The sequence below is a fragment of the Chiloscyllium plagiosum genome, chromosome 18 (assembly GCF_004010195.1).
Source record: "Chiloscyllium plagiosum isolate BGI_BamShark_2017 chromosome 18, ASM401019v2, whole genome shotgun sequence".
Lineage (NCBI taxonomy): Eukaryota > Metazoa > Chordata > Chondrichthyes > Orectolobiformes > Hemiscylliidae > Chiloscyllium > Chiloscyllium plagiosum.
The window spans coordinates 39,263,645-39,279,948 of NC_057727.1; the positions used below are offsets into that span (position 1 = coordinate 39,263,645).

At 39.5% G+C, this 16,304-nt stretch overlaps 1 protein-coding gene across 1 annotated transcript in view; it reads right to left on the reverse strand.

Moving 5' to 3' along the window:
• Positions 1-16,304, reverse strand: part of adamts9 (ADAM metallopeptidase with thrombospondin type 1 motif, 9) — a 256,778-nt gene that overhangs the window by 134,558 nt on the left and 105,916 nt on the right. Inside the window, exons 21-25 of the mRNA XM_043708280.1 lie at positions 13,580-13,744; positions 9,023-9,187; positions 4,372-4,491; positions 4,006-4,113; positions 3,612-3,779 (exon numbers count right to left, since the gene is read on the reverse strand). Coding sequence (XP_043564215.1) covers positions 3,612-3,779; positions 4,006-4,113; positions 4,372-4,491; positions 9,023-9,187; positions 13,580-13,744 — 726 coding nt within the window. The remainder of the gene's footprint in view (positions 1-3,611; positions 3,780-4,005; positions 4,114-4,371; positions 4,492-9,022; positions 9,188-13,579; positions 13,745-16,304) is intronic.

Here is a 16,304-nt window from a genome sequence, read left to right on the forward strand (position 1 = left end):
CTCTTGTCCTGTGCATCTCCATCAGCAAAGTGCACCATAGCTGCTCCTGCTGTTGTTGTCTGAGCAGTCCTTGACATGGGTTTCTTTGAAGCTGTAAGAGCACAAGAAGAATGGCCACTTTGATCTGTGCTATGGCCTTTTCACTGACAGGAAATTTGTAAGAATAGTATGGTCCTAAGAATGGTATGTTTTACCCCTGATATCCCTCCCTGTGAATCTTCATCTTATTCCATCTCAGAGGTTAGTCCTGCACCTGGCAAAGGCCCCAGGTAGCTTACATTTACATGATTCTGTATTGTTATGGGTCTTCAGAAGACAGTTCCTTGCCTCCAACCTCACAAGAGCATGGAGGCTTCTACTAAAGATGCCTTACCTTCTAGCTTATCAATACCATTTCACATCCACAATAGCCATCCAGATCTAATTTATATTGTTCCAAGAAAACAGCAACCCCCTCCTTCCCTCACATATTAGACCTCTCTTACCATCTTGTGTATGAGGATATGGCAACTACAACAGTACAGCCTATAGTCCTTGTAACAGTCTGGCATCACCAATGAGGATGATGAGGTAGTGAGTCAATACACCTTGATCCATTGACTATTGTGGGCCTGAACGAGATGTCAATCAGGCCAGAGTATTTCCATTCATTACTTAACAATATCAGGTTACAATTGGATGGTGTGAGCTAAAAAAAAAAGACTTTTTAATCAATCTATTTGCATAAGGTATGATACAGCTCAAGGGGAAGTGAGTCATGAACCAAGGCTCAGGGTCAGAGACATTACCATTGCACCATAAGACATCTAAATAATTTTTAATCAACCTGCTTGGACATATACCTGAAACTTCTGACCCAGAAGTAAGGGTGCTACTGCTATGCCACAGGATACTGTATGCTCCCATAGTCCACACATCTCACTCTGCTACTTTCAATTTCCCCAAAAACTGTTACCATTCTCTGTAATAGCAAATACAACCAGACCCATCCACAGACTTGATCTGCCTACAGACTCGAAGATGCCATGACCCTCTCAACCACAAGCTGCTGCCCTGTCTTTTGTGTGAAGTTTCCATCCCTGAGGAATGCACAGTTATCTTCCTGTTGGGGTCTGTGATGGTCCGGTGTCAAGTCCTGCTGTGATACCCTTAGACATGTCTGCAGTAGTTGTAGCATTTATATAAACATTTACAAAGTTTCACTACAAGGAGAAAAGGCAAAGAGCCCACCCAGAGACCAAGCCACCAGGTACGTTTCTGTTATATGCTGTCAAGTATCTGAAGCATCGAGTATCTCAATAGGAGGAAAATCATTTACAGCCATAGAGTTGTACAGCACGGAAACTGACCCTTCAGTCCAATTCAGCAATGCTAACCAGAATTGCAAAGGTTCAATTAATTCTCGTGAGTTGTGTAATTAATGGGATACAAATTCATGCTGATGAGATTCTTGACAGTTAATGGTAAGAAAGTTGACTTGCCTTCAGAGCGAGAGAACCTCATTAGTAATGTTTATCTTGACAGCAAGCACTTAGTTTTTGGATTCTTGCCCAATTAATTTCTCTCTGCTGCCTTTCTTCTCACCTCCTCTGGGAGCTGAAAATCACTTCCTCTGTTTCTCCTTCTACACAGATCTACCGTACCTGTCAAATGTTTTCCAGCATTTTTTAAATTTCAGACAAGATTTTACATTAGACCACGAGGGTTGATTGAAGCTGAATGTACCAAATTGGGGCTAAGGAACAAAACCTGAAACAGAAGCCTCAAGAAACTCAAATAGATAAAATCATTTCAGCAGCAGGTTGAGCAGAAGCCATGAGAAAGGAAGAGTGTAAATTGACATTATTCAGTCAATTTTATAATTAAATATAAATCTGCTCTAGGATGCTCAACTAGACACATTACTGTAGAAGCCCAGTCCATGAATTATTTCATAATAGAATGAGATCACTGCTTAAGAAAAGAGGGATTAGATGCTCATTTCTAATTCACATGTAATAATTTGCTTCTGCACTGCAACACTTCATGATTATTTGATTTAATATGTGCTTTTATGAGTTGAAAGAGCTTTTGATTGGATACTTGCGCTGATACTTTTGCAAGTCTGATAGGCAACGACCTCAATGTAAAAATTCCACGTTGCATTTACAAAGAGTATATAGCTATGTTTTTGCTTGTCGGCAGCTGCATGGAACCCAGAGAATAGTGGAGATTTTGATTTATATACTCTTATCAAGAAAGTGAGCCATGTTTTGAATTGTTATTGAATTATTTGATTTTATTGTCACATATAATCTTGAAGATACAGTGAAATGTGTTTTGCCGCCAAATTTGGCACCATTTTGAGCTACTAAAAGAATAAAAAGATATCGCTTAAATAAGAGTTTATCTTTTGTTTAAATTGGTCTCAAGCACAGCTCCAAGGCTTCTGTAAGGTGTTCTGGTCCTCAAGGAGTCCCGCTCCAGGGACAGCAAGGATGACACTGATGCCCCAAAGGTTTTTGGGGAAATTGAAAGTAGCAGAGTGAAATGTGTGGACTATGGGAGCATACAGTCTCCTGTGGCATAGCAGTAGCACCATAACTTCTGGGTCAGAAGTTTCAGGTATATGTCCAAGCAGGTTGTCATCTGACATCACCAAGAGCCCAGTCTCCAGCCCTATTGCTGTTAGAAATCCCCAAAAACATTTGACCATGATTGTCATGATTTATAGGTTCCGTCCAAGAAATCCAGCACCAAGACTCGTTGTTTTCTCAGCAACATTTTCCTTAAGCTTCATTTCAATCTCTACACACACTTCTTCACATGTTGAATATTTTCAGGAATTCTGTTGGAAATTGAGAAATGTCCCCAGGACCAGACATTTCTCAATGTCCACAAAAGACAATTTTCCTCAAAAATGGTCTTTATCCTTGTTCTGCTGTTCCATGTCAATAAAAGCTGCTCCAGGTGAGGTTTGAGCTCACACCCTCTGTTCTGGATTGCAGTGCCAAAATTATAGTAATTAAAATACAGACATTCCTTATAGAAAGACAGGCATGGAAACTAGTCAAAACTTAAGCAAAACACTGAAAATCTGAAGAAAATATAAAGTATGCTGAATGCTGCTGAGTAAGATTCACATCAGATAAACATCTGTCTCTTTCTCCACAGATGCTTCCAGACTTTGAGTTTTTCCACCATTCTCTGTGTTAATTAAAGGTCAAATTGTGGAAAATCGAACATAGAAAAATAGAACTGTGAAACTAAGGGAACAAAGTACCATTCAACTTTCTGAAAGTGTTCTTGGAGCAGAACATTGCATTCCGGTTGCTGCTTTGCTTTCCAGAAGCAGACATGTCATTTTATTGTTTGCATGTGCCTTAGTGCAATACATTGTATAGTTCCAAGGTAAGTGTTGTTGAAGATGTACAAGTATTAATGAAAATATTCAACTGCGCTCTGTTAATTTTGACCATTTATTTGTTGTGGCACTCAATGACATATGTGCTTCAAACACTGGAATCTAAATGAAGCAGAACTTTATTTTACCAAAGTCACATATGCAAAAAATACATTGTTTGTTGTATGTGGATTTGCAGCTTGATATAATGAAAAGCAATATTTCTAACCTGAGTCCACTCATGAGTCTTCCAGCGTCCACATGGGATGACAATACACTCTTCTCTAGATGGTGGCTTTGATAGATGTGAGCAAGCTGATTCATCAGCCACTCCACCTTGGAAATCTCGGCAGCTAACATAGCGTTCTTTAGTACCTTTCCCACAGGTGGCAGAACACTGTTGGATAAGAATGGTTATAAATATTTTATGGAAAATATTGGTTAGTTGAAAATAAAATCTGAAGCAAAATGATTGAAAAGTGCAGATGACATTGACTTGTAATTTAAGTTAGTACTCAATTAATTCACCGTCAATATCAGCAATTATTCAATACTTTGATCAATTTTCTTCATAACATAGATGAATATTACTTAATGACAATATTAAAATTAAATCTGCATACCGGTGTCCAGGATCCAAATCTCCATTCAGTTCTGTAGGTCATATGGTTGGGGATTCTCTCTTCTCTTCTTCCTGGATGCATATCAGGGCATGAAGCTAATTCACAGTCCTACAGCATAAATAAAGGGTTGAAAATAAACAGGTGCTTTCAAATCTTTTAAACATTTTAAGAAAATGCAAATAATTGGCTAATAAACAAAATAAACTCATATTCTTCAATTACTCCAGGACCAGCTCCAAGCACTTCAACTATGACTAGTGTTTTGCAATTCTCAGTTGCACTGACCAATTGAAACACAACAACAAAAACAGCAATGAACCAACAAACAGTTTAGCTTGACTTTTTAAAGCTGCTCATAATAATTACCTGAGTATCTGTCGGCCTGGTGGCAGCATTACATTCATTATCATTGACCACAGTGCCATACGAGCCTGCTATGCATCTTACTGCTCGCATTTGATAGCCAGTCCCACATGTTGCTGTGCACTATGAAGATGGTATGCTGTTAATTCTTTCAAATCACAATAAAATTAAATCTTAACAAGGTAGCATATCATTTAACTAAAAAAGAAAAATCCTGTTTCAATTAGGGAGTGAAATGAATGGACGAAATGTTTATTATAGGATTCCTGCTCCTACCTTCAGAATGAAATGGGGGATGGTAACATGGAAATGCTGGTGACAAAACCCTGACAGAGATTTTGGAGAATGCAGGAGTCCAGTCCAACTAAGGCCAGTGGACAGGCTCTGGGAAAGCCAGAATACTGAACCTCTGGTTGTTGGCAGCTGGTGGAGACAACTGCTTTAAGGTGGAGGTGCCATCTAAAGCCTGTAGAAAGTTGAAAAATAAAATGTGATCCAAACTACATTGCGGAAGGAAAACCTGCCACTGGGTGGCCACCTCAATCCATCTGACAGACTTTGTATGCTTGTATGCTGCCTGAAAAATTACAGGTAGTGTAGGAAAAGTGGTTAGAATGGACACCTGCATTGACTTAATTGGCTACCTACCACTGGCTAGTGGATAAATGTCTGTCTGTAGAAGCAGACCCCCTAAAAAGTGGGAATGCACAAGTCAGCATCACAGCTCATGCTGCAAAACTTATGAAAACTTTTTTGTACATGGGAAGGAGCTTGTAACTGATCAAGAATAGTAAACATTTATCAAAGAAAATGTTGCAAATGCAGGAAATCTGAAGCAAACATTGGAAATGCTGGAGAAACCCAGAATGTCTGGCAGCATTTGTGGAGGAAGAAACAATCAATGTTTTGATTCAGTCTTGACTTCTTCAGAACTATAAATGTTTATAATGGCTCTCTCAAATCATAGCTTATAATTGCAACTGCAAAATCTAAGTCAATTAAAGTTAAAGTGAAACCTCAAATTCAATGTATTTGTCTTTCTGGATTTGCAATATTTCATTCCTTTTGTATTAGCACATGCATCTCAGAGTTGAATAATCTCCCAGCAGGATAACGTACCTTGAAAATCCAAATAAAAAGAGAGAGCCAAGGCGGGGGGGGGTTATTATTTTCTCCATTTAGGTAGCAATCTGATAGTGTGAAATGAAAATTAGGTACACCAATAAGAGATGGAAAATCTGCTCTACCAGATCCCTGTCTGGTCAGTGAAGCTGAAACTTTGGCACCACGGATTTAAAAAGTTACAAGGTCTGGGCATTAATGACAGAAGTAGGGTGAATGCTGAATATTCTCAATGTAACTGGTTGAAAAATTAAGACATAATTAGGGAATATAGAAACTAGGAGCAAGAGTAGGCCATTTGGCCTTTTGAACCTGCTCTAACATTGAGTTTGAGCAAAACTGATCCTCCACCTCACTGCCACATTCCTAGTTTCTCTCCATACCCTTTGATGCCTTTAAAATCTGGAAATTTATCAATCTTTTTCTTGAGTATAACAAGAAAAATGAAAGTTATAATGTTTTAAGGAGAACAACTTAGTTGCTGAAAAATCCTTTTGTTGTGTCAGTTAGAAGCACAACTTATTTAGTAAGGTATCAGATTAATCAAAGTACCAAATGACTAACCAACTCTTATTTATCAATAACAAATTTTATATCCAAATGAGCTCTCAGGCAAGGAATTTTTTCATAATGTTGTCTCAAGTGTTATTTATGAATTACAACATGCATTTAAAAAATGGCTAGATATATTTGTTGCTTTCTTCATTTCTGACTAACTTCAAGTGCATTCTGGTTTAGTCAGTTAGTGCCTTCAAACCACTACTTTTCCTATGGTTAATAACCACAACAAGAGTAAGGTATGTTCTGAAGACTCTTACAACATGGAGGCAGAAGGCTGAACAAATCAACTTTCCTACCTCTGTATTCACAACACTGTAAAATTAAAAATTTTTGAATAGCCAATCTTAGATTTTGAAAATATTCAATTCTCAATATTGGTTCGTAGCTTAAACAAAAGACTTGGCAATTTATTAACAACACGATAATTTTGTTGACCAAAATTAAACAACAAAGTAATCTAATTAATCTGGCTATAAAACCAAATGTCTTTGTTTTCAATCTCATGTACACAAATGACAGATAAACAAACAAACACGGCTAAGGTATAAACAAAAGTAACAAACTGGCCAGGTTATTTCAGTGGTTTTTATAATGGGTTTTTCCACAGGCATAAATAATTGCCTCTGTTGCTTTTGGGAAGATGTCACCTTTATACGAAGGTTAAGATGAAGATGAAGGTAGTAATACTTATAATTTAGTTTCTTATTCTCTGTGCTTCCAAGAGCTGCTCACGGGACGTTAGGAAGAGAAATTTCAGATCTTTATGCTATAGCATCAACAGCCAGATTCACTTTCACAGAAAACACAGTACAAAATCTAATTCAAATTTAGAGCACTCCCTGACAGACTGGCCATCTCCTTCACGTAGTCCCAGTCACCACTCAATATTCACTATCTGGTTGAACAATAGAGTCTTTTCTAGACTTACTGGAACTAATTCCCAGTTACTGACTTCTGCTATCTGTTTAAACACAATGCTCTTTCCCAGTGACAAGTCATCTGCAGAATCTTTTGATCAGGAACCAATGTGCAATTAACTTCCAGGCCTGGCCTCATGAATAAACAAAAGCTTATTTGGTCTGTTTTCCTTTTAACATAAACTGTTATCCACAGTCCAAAATTCATCACTAGCTCACAGCTCCATACCAAAATTGATAAATGAATTTTTAATAAATGAAAAATCAGTGAAGGCTGTAACAAGGTACGTTTTACAGGCCCAAGTTTGAAGCATTCTGAAGATGTCTGGACTATTTTTAAATAGTCAATGAAAAGAAATGAAATTTTTTAACTATTTCTTGGAAGCCACATGGTTGCAGATAATTGCTGGCCCTGGCTGCTTAAACTCACCTCAAGGAAAACACCTGGAAATTTTTACAACCGGGTTTTATGGCTGTTTAGTTTGCAGTTTTGATAGGCTTGTGTTTGGATTTTTCAGCTAAAGAAAGCCAACTACAGAACAAGCTGATCAGCATGTGAAAGCAATCTTGTAGAGAATTTTGAGCCAACCCTGACTGTTCCTCTGGATGAGTGACTGAAAGAACTTCTCAACATTTTATTTCCTGAGCAAACAATATCATGCCTTTCGCCTTTTTCAGTCTTAACAGAAATGTAATAGAATGAGATGTTGACTTTTTAAAGGATCTCTTTGATTCAAGCTGACAAAGTTATGATGTTCACTTCAAGATCTGCCAAACAGTGGCTCAGTGGTTAGCACTGCTGCATCACAGTACCAGGAACCCAGGTTCGATTCCAGCCTCGAGCGACTGTGTGGAATTTATACATTCTCCCAGTGTCTGCGTGGGTTTCCTTTGGGTGCTCCAGTTTCCTCCCACAATCCAAAGATGTGCAGGTTAGGTGATTTGGCCATGCTAAATTGCCCATATTGTTCAGGGATGTGTAGGTTAGATGCATTAGTCAGGGGTAAAATGTAAGGGAATAGATCTGGGTGGGTTACTGTTCGGAGGATTGGTGTGGACTTGTTAGGCCAAAGAGCCTGTTTCCACACTGTATGAATCTATGAAGAGTTGTGGTGAGGTAAATTGCTAAAGATGTAGCAGAAATTTAAAATAACACCAAAAAGAATTTAAAAAGTTTTGAAAGGATGCAAATGAAATGAAGGTTTCACTGCCATAAACTATTGTTAAATTCTGTTATAAGGCAATTAGTTTCCAAGACAAAAGGGTCACCAGGAATAAAAAATAAGATGAACATATTAACAAGAGCAGTCAGTTATTCAGCTCCTTTGGCCTGCTACATCATTCAATGAGATCATAACCTCAAATCCTCATTCCCAGTTACCTCAATAACCTTTCACCCTTTTGATAACATGAATCTATCTCCATGTCTTAAAAAAAACAAAGACTCTGCATCCACTTGCTTTTCAGAAAAAAGTTCCAAAGATGCGAGACCCCCTGAAAGAAAAAAAAATCACATAATCTGTGCTTTAAATGGGTGTTTCCTCAATTTTTCAACAATGGCCTTTAGTTCCAGCTTATGTCATAAGAGGAATCATTCTCTTTATACCTACTCCATGAAGATGCCTCAGAATCATGTTATAATGAAGAGTAGAACTGGATCAGTTGGCTCATATGAAGCATGTTGGTGTAAAATTAATGGGTAAGTTAGACCATTTCTGGCTATGTTATTTCGTGATTTCTAAAACAGGCAAATGTTTCTTTGTTAAATCTAAATGTGTCATGTTGGTATTATGAGTTTGTGACTCTCAGCAGGGGCTGTAAATCTTAATCAGAAATGAATGTTTTTCCCTATTCTGTGAATTGTTGTTTTCCCAATTATATTAATTCTTTACCTGCTGTATATTCTGCACGTACCTCACCCACCATTTTTCTCTTTGTTTCAGAGGACAATTGTTCTGAAGTCTGTGCAAAAAACCCACCAAAGTAACAGACAGCAAAAATACATTTAAGTTGGAAAATGTGAACAAAGTGCAAGAATAAGATTGGAGTTTTACCTGCCCCCACGGACCAACTTGCCATGCTGCGCACTCCTGTTGTTGACATGGTTGAGCTGATGCTGGTTTAGTTGCAGAGTTACAAAATCCATTATCTAATTGCTCTTCTCCAACTTGACACCATGTTTGACGATGCTTGTATCCCTTTCCACAGGTCACTAAGCACTATAATTGATATCAATTTGACTAATTATGTCTTTTCTGACTTAAATATATCTTTACATTGGAATATAAAAGCAATTGACCATGCTTTTCAAGAGCTTTTAGTACAGAAATAATTTTCTATACAAGCAAATATAGTGAAAATATAAACTCAGATACATTGTGAATGTTTATGGATGTCAGCAAATTTACTGCACTTCCAGATAACGTTAAATATCCAGCAATTTGCTCTATTGTACTTTAGTATAATGGTTAACAATCATCTTCAAGCAACAATTGATAAACATTAAACACTGTATTATCAGGGTGATTCTTTGGAGTTTTAAATGACTGATCTCAAGCTGTTTTCATTGTATTTTGCATTAAAAGGTACCTAGATGCAAATAAGTCTATTACAAAAGCTAAACCTACTCCAACAGAAATAAGGACAGACATTTTCACAATTTAGGAAGATTTACTGAAACAACAAAAGTGCCTTAGTTTGTCTGATAGGTGGTAGGGCACTGTCTACAAATATTTTAGATTTGATAGTTTAATAAACAAAAATATTAACCATGGCTCAGAGGATAGCATACTCTTGCTGCGGGGTCAGGAAGTAATAGTCTTAAATTTCACTCCAGAGCTTGAGCACAACACTCTCAGTTGACACTGTAATGTAATATCACAATACTATTGTCAGAGGTACCATCTGTTAATTGAGATGTTAAACCAAGGCCTCATTACCCTCTAAAGTGGGTTTAAATATCATCTGGCACTATGTTGAATAACTGCAGCAGACATTAACCTTGGTATCCTGGCCAGTCATTATCTCTCAATCACCATTGCAGAAACTAATTATCTGGGTATTATTGCCTCGCTGATGTTGGAAGCTAGCTGAGTGCAAACCGGCTGCTATTCCTCCCACTACAGAGTACATATTTTCAAAAATACTGCATTTGCTATAAAACAATTTAGATTTTGAAAGGCTTTATATAATTGCAAGTGTTCTTTTAAACTAAATCTAATGTTGCATTATTTGGCTTTTTCCATAATAACATCACCATTAACCCCCAGAACAGCATCCCAGAACAGCATCCCTGCTGTTATCAGACTTATGAATGGACCTCTCATTCATCATTGATGTAAATGATTTGGATGCGAGTTTAAGAGGTGTAGCTAGTAAATTTGCAGATGACACCAAAATTGGAGGTGGGGTGGACGGTAAAGAAAGTTACCGCAGATTACAATGGGATCTTGATCAGATGAGCCAACGGGCTGAGGAGTGGCAGATGGAGTTTAATTTAGATAAATGCGAGGTGCTGTATTTTGGAAAAGCAAATCAGAATAAGACTTATTCACTTAATGGTAAGGTGCTGGAGAGTATTGCTGAACAAAGAGACCTTGGAGTGCAGGTTCATAGCTCCTTGAAAGTGGAGTAGCAGGTAGATAGGATAGTGAAGAATGCGTTTGGTATGCTTTCCTTTATTGGTCAGAGTATTGAGTACAGGAGTTGGGAGGTCATGTTGCGGCTGTACAGGACATTAGTTAGGCCACTGTTGGAATATTGCGCGCAATTCTGGTCTCCTTCCTATTGAAAGGATGTTGTGAAACTTGGAAGGGCTCAGAAAATATTTTACAAGGATGTTGCCAGAGTTGGAGGATTTGAGCTATAGGGAGAGGTTGAATAGGCTAGGGCTGTTTTCCCTGTAGTGTTGGAGGTTTAGGGGTGACCTTATAGAGGTTTATAAAATCATGAGGGGCATGGATAGGATAAATACACAAGGTCTTTTCCCTGGGGTCGGGGAGTCCAGACCTAGAGGGCATAAGTTTAGGGTGAGAGGGGAAAGATATAAAAGAGACCTAAGGGGCAACTTTTTCATGTAGAGGGTGGTACATGTATGAAATGAGCTGCCAGAAGTGGTGGAGGCAACATACAATTGCAACATTTAAAAGGCGTCTGGATGGGTATGTGAATATATGGGCCAGGTGCTGGCAGGTGGGACTAGATTGGGTTGAGATATCTGGATGGCGCGGACAAGTTGGACTGAAGGGTCTGTTTCCATTGCTCTATGACTTTATTAGATTACATTACAGTGTGGAAACAGGCCCTTCGGCCCAACAAGTCCATACCGACCCGCCGAAGTGCAACCCACCCATACCCCTACATTTACCCCTTACCTAATACTACGGGCAATTTAGCATGGCCAATTCACCTGACCTGCACATCTTTGGACTGTGGGAGGAAACCGGAGCACCCGGAGGAAATCCACGCAGACACGGGGAGAACGTGCAGACTCCACACAGTCAGTCGCCTGAGGCGGGAACTGAACCCTGGTCTCCAGCGCTGTGAGGCAGCAGTGCTAACCACTGTGCCACCGTGCCGCCCACATATATATTAAAATGGATCTTTCTCTGCTCTGTAGCTGTAACCTGTAACCTGCATTCTGTTCTATTACCCTGATGTACTTATGTAAGGTATGATTTGTCTGGTTAGCGTCCATTTCCTACCTTTCACTGTATCTCGGTACATGTGAAAATAATAAATCAAATTTTAAAAAATCAAACCTTCGTAAAGATTGATACCATATTTTTGGAATTGTGAGACTGTTGATTTACTGTTTCCACACTGCAAGTATGCCATCATAACAGAGGTGCATTACTCACAGCCAAAGCACACCACCAGTAGAAAGCAAGTGAGCCTATGTTTTGTCTTATTAAAATAATGGTTCTCTGTCTCCTACTATCAAGCCAATTTTGTCTCCAATAGGCTAGCTCTCCTTGGATCTCCTGTGATCTAACCTTACTAAAGTCAATATAGTATTCACCTGTATTCTTGGTCACCTCTCCTGAATCCTCTAGCTCTGTGCAGTTAAAATTAAAAACTCATTTAAGTATATTAACTGTACCTCAAAATTCTCAAGTTCTAGTCATGTTTTCTTAAGGTTTATTTTCTGTAGTGCAAACAAGTTCAACGTAATAAGTTCTGTCTTCATGACTAAACATTTTGTGTCCTCTCCAAAGATGTGCAGGTTGGGTGAATTGGTCATGCTAAATTGCCCATAGTCATAAAGGAGGAGCATGGGTCTAGGTGGATTACTGTTCAGAGGGTCAATGTGGATTTATTGGGCCAAATGGCCTGTTCCACACTGTAGGGATTCTATTCTATTCTATTCTATTCCCACTGCCACTATGACATGACATGAGACATCCAATTAGTATGATGAAAATGCATTTCACTTGTGTTCTTTGACATTACAATCTCAACAGTAATGTTTGTATTTCCTATTTAAAAAATTACATTTGTTAAAATGTGAAAGGCAGTTTTACTTAAAATTATATTACATTTAAGTCTGCGATGAAGGCTGTACACAGGAAATTATAGTCTGCAGCTCCATTGATCATGTAACTACCAGATTAACCATAATGGTTATAACCAGAAAAACAGTTTACAAAATGCATCAAAAATACATTGTCCGAACCCCCTAATAAAAGACTGCATTGGCAATGTAAACCAAGACAAAATTGGAGACCAAGCTAACGTTGCTCAGATGTTTCTCATTTGCTCCCACCCAGTGATCAGGGCAATCTTAGGATCAGAAGACTTTCCGGTTGGAGGTCTCTCAGCTACTGTTACATTGTTGTTTCTTGTTTTCTGTCCAGCTTTCTAGCCCAAGGAAGGCCATTGCTGCAGTATGTAGGCTAATCAAAGTGGTTGGATCATGTTATTTGGAGACACCAGGAGAGTGAGGGTAGGATAGAGGGAATTGTTTCTTAGCCTCGCAGAAGCAGTTTAGAAATCTGAGGTTCCACCTAGCAGTGGTAGGACGTTGACTGAACTTGTTAGTGAGTCAGCCATTAGCTAAGTAGCAAATGGAGACAAAGCAATGCATATAACTCACTACTTCACAGGAGGCAAGTGCAAAGCAGGAAGTCTGACTGCCATGATGGTAGCATGCAATCTGAACTTTCAGTGGAGAAAATGGCTGAGTCAGAGTGCTGCTGAGGTGATAAACACAAAAGAGTGAATTATCCTTAATTTATCATTGTTTCCCAGATATGTGTTCTTAATTGTCTACCTTGCAGATGATTAATCCAAGAGGAGGCCACCTTCAACTGGAGACAGTGGGGCAAAAAAATGTTGCCTGATTATAAAAACTACGGTGGCAAAATTCAGCCCAATATTTTCCCTGCAGGTGCAACACACAACAAATATGTAGCACAACAGGTACCCAGTAGGGGGCCCCAAAGGAAAATATATCCTTCAAACTGTAAGCGGCTGAGTGAGAGAGAGAAATTCAGCATTATGGGCTTAAGTTAACAAATCAAGTTGCAGTTTCATTGGAACAAAGTATTATAGAATGCAGATTATGTGACCAAACGTTCCCAAGAAAACATCAAGAAATAAATCTAACTAACCTCTGACCATTCACCTGTTTTCCACACAGGACATGTATATTCATTGCATCGTTGAACAGTCATCTTTTCTTGCTGACTGCATTTACTATCTCCAAGAACAGTCCCCACAGAATTGACACAAACAGCATTCCGCCTTCTTGAACCACCACCACAACTCTTCGAACACTTGCATAAATAAACAGACATTAGATTAACTTTGTACTGAATTCCTAGAGTTATATCATGTGCATTTAAATTAATTGTATTTCTGCAGCAAAAATTCTGAAGTTTACTTAAATGACAAACTAAAGCCTGGTGCTCATATAGTTCTGGTATATTTGGTGCAATAACATCCCTTGTGAAGGATGCACCAGTCATGAATTAGATTCTATCATCGCTTATGACTCTCACCAGCAGAGACTTCAGCTGACCTCTTGCCCCCAGCCTTGCCTGCAGTGGGGGCAACAGCAGGAGCACTGGCAGAGCAATGGTGTTACATGAATGCAGCTTTGTGCAGCATGGATGCACAGCCTGAGACACATCTCAGTAATCCTGGTTTTCTATGAAGAAGAACATGAAAGTCTCTTTGAGCATTGACGTCCACAGGCTGAGGGCATCAGTCTGAGCTTACATGTCATCAAGCTGAGCTTGTATAGCAACCAACATCATGCTCACAACCTCACTCTGGACTTCCAGTGTAGCACTGCGATGTTGGGAGGCCTGTGCTGTTGTGGAAGCTAAGAGTGCGTGACTGTGACTGTGAGTAAGGACCAATTCCAATATGTGGTTCTCAACACTGGGTTCACAAGTTCTGTCATAGAATTTGCCACCATCTCCATGCTTGAAAGACTTGGTCTATTGCTGTATAAGAAACCCTGTGCCAATTGGAATGGACTCCTCATGTTCCTTAACCCTTATAATAGGGGCTGTGTTAGGTCTTCAAATGTACCAAGTTTCTTTGTGAGGATGTTCAATAGCATTCTACTGTTCACAGCCCTATCAAAATTCACACCCACGCCCTCTACAGCACACCTCGCCTGTGACCTTGCCTTCGAGTGAGTTGGCACAGGAACTGCCTTTCCTCCTTGGCCTGGTTACAGCCTGTTCCTGTCTAATGATGTGCCACACATTGATCCCAACTCTACACCATCCCCTAAACATTGTACAGGGACAGAACCTGCGCTGGTGACTACAAATGTCAAATCTGGTGATGGTGTTTCTTCAATGAAGTCAGGTGCAGCTCTCACCCTTCATGATGAGGGACCACTGGTGGGTCAGCTGGCTGTTCTTTGGGCATCTGAAAGCAATATTGCTGAGTGGTTGGATGGAATAAGGGAAGAGATGTGGAACGGAAAGTAAGAAGCCCACGGTCACATCATTCATGGCTTGCAGTTCATACCAGATAAAAAGATGAATGACAAGGGGATTTTAAATTATACAAAAAGCAGGTGCGTGCCATAGTCTTGAAGGTTTTCAGTGACACTGGGTACAATGGCCTCTACCACAGTTAGCCCAGTGATGCAATGTTCTGCATCCTCCAAAGGGCTGAGGAAATGTAGGTGTGCCTCTTCCCTGCTGGGTCTTTCCAGTTCCCTGCGATTGAGAGACACCCTGTTCAGTATTGGAGGGAAGAATGCCAGTGAGTGTGCTGCAGCATGTCTGGGAAACATGTCTGTCATTGCTGAAAGCTGAAGGCATGGAGTGAGAAGTGAATGTGAGCCTGGCAACATTGCTAAATGTACAAGGAAAGGTTGAACCCCTGAACATTAACTAGGAACCCTGATTGTTGAAAAGTGAGTGTTGGGCTATGTCATATTAAGCAGCGGCAAAGGATGTCATATCACCTATGAAGGTGACTATGACGACTCATGTGAGTTCTCTGAATATTTTCCAGCTATGCAACTTGTTATTTGGGGTCAAATCCCAGAATTGACCTTCCTAGCTACCAGTTCCCATTCCTATCACATCTCAGTATGTGACTTGAAGGCATCCTGACTGAAAAGGCAGCCTCACTCCTCCTTTCCAGCAGCATCAAAAAGATTCCAATAGCAGATCCAAAACCGAGATCCCTCCTTCTCTGGCATTTTGCTTCCTTTGTCTCCCTTGACTGTTGAGCTAAGCCTTCATAAAATGTCTCAGTAACTTTCCTTTCATGAGTACACTTCCCCTTTAAATAATGTCGACTGCCTTTAAGACAGCCAGGCAAGCTGTACATTGTCTAGCCACTGATTCTGTTTAGCCCTCTGTTGAGCAGTTAATTAGCCAGCAATGTAATTTGTACTGGACTGTATCCTTAAATCATCACAATAAGTTGGCAGCATGGAACATCTGTGCTGCCTGCCTTAGTGAGACTGGGCATAGGATAATTATGCATCATCATCATCTCCATACTCAAAAATGTCATTTATACAAATATTATCAATAAAATATGTATGAAGAAAATACAAAGAGGAAAAAAGCATACATTAATAAATGCTTGACTTTGTTTACAAAATAATTATGTAATTTATCTTCCACCACATCAATGTTGGTAAAAACAATGACTGCAGATGCTGGAAACCAGATTCTGGAGTAGAGTGGTGCTGGAAAAGCACAGCAGTTCAGGCAGCATCCGAGGAGCAGGAAAATCGATGTTTCAGGCAAAAGCCCTTCATCAGGAATAGAGGCAGAGTGCCTGCAGGGTGGAGAGATAAATGAGAGGAGGGTGGAGGTGGGGAGAAAGTCTCATAGAGTACAATAGGTGAAC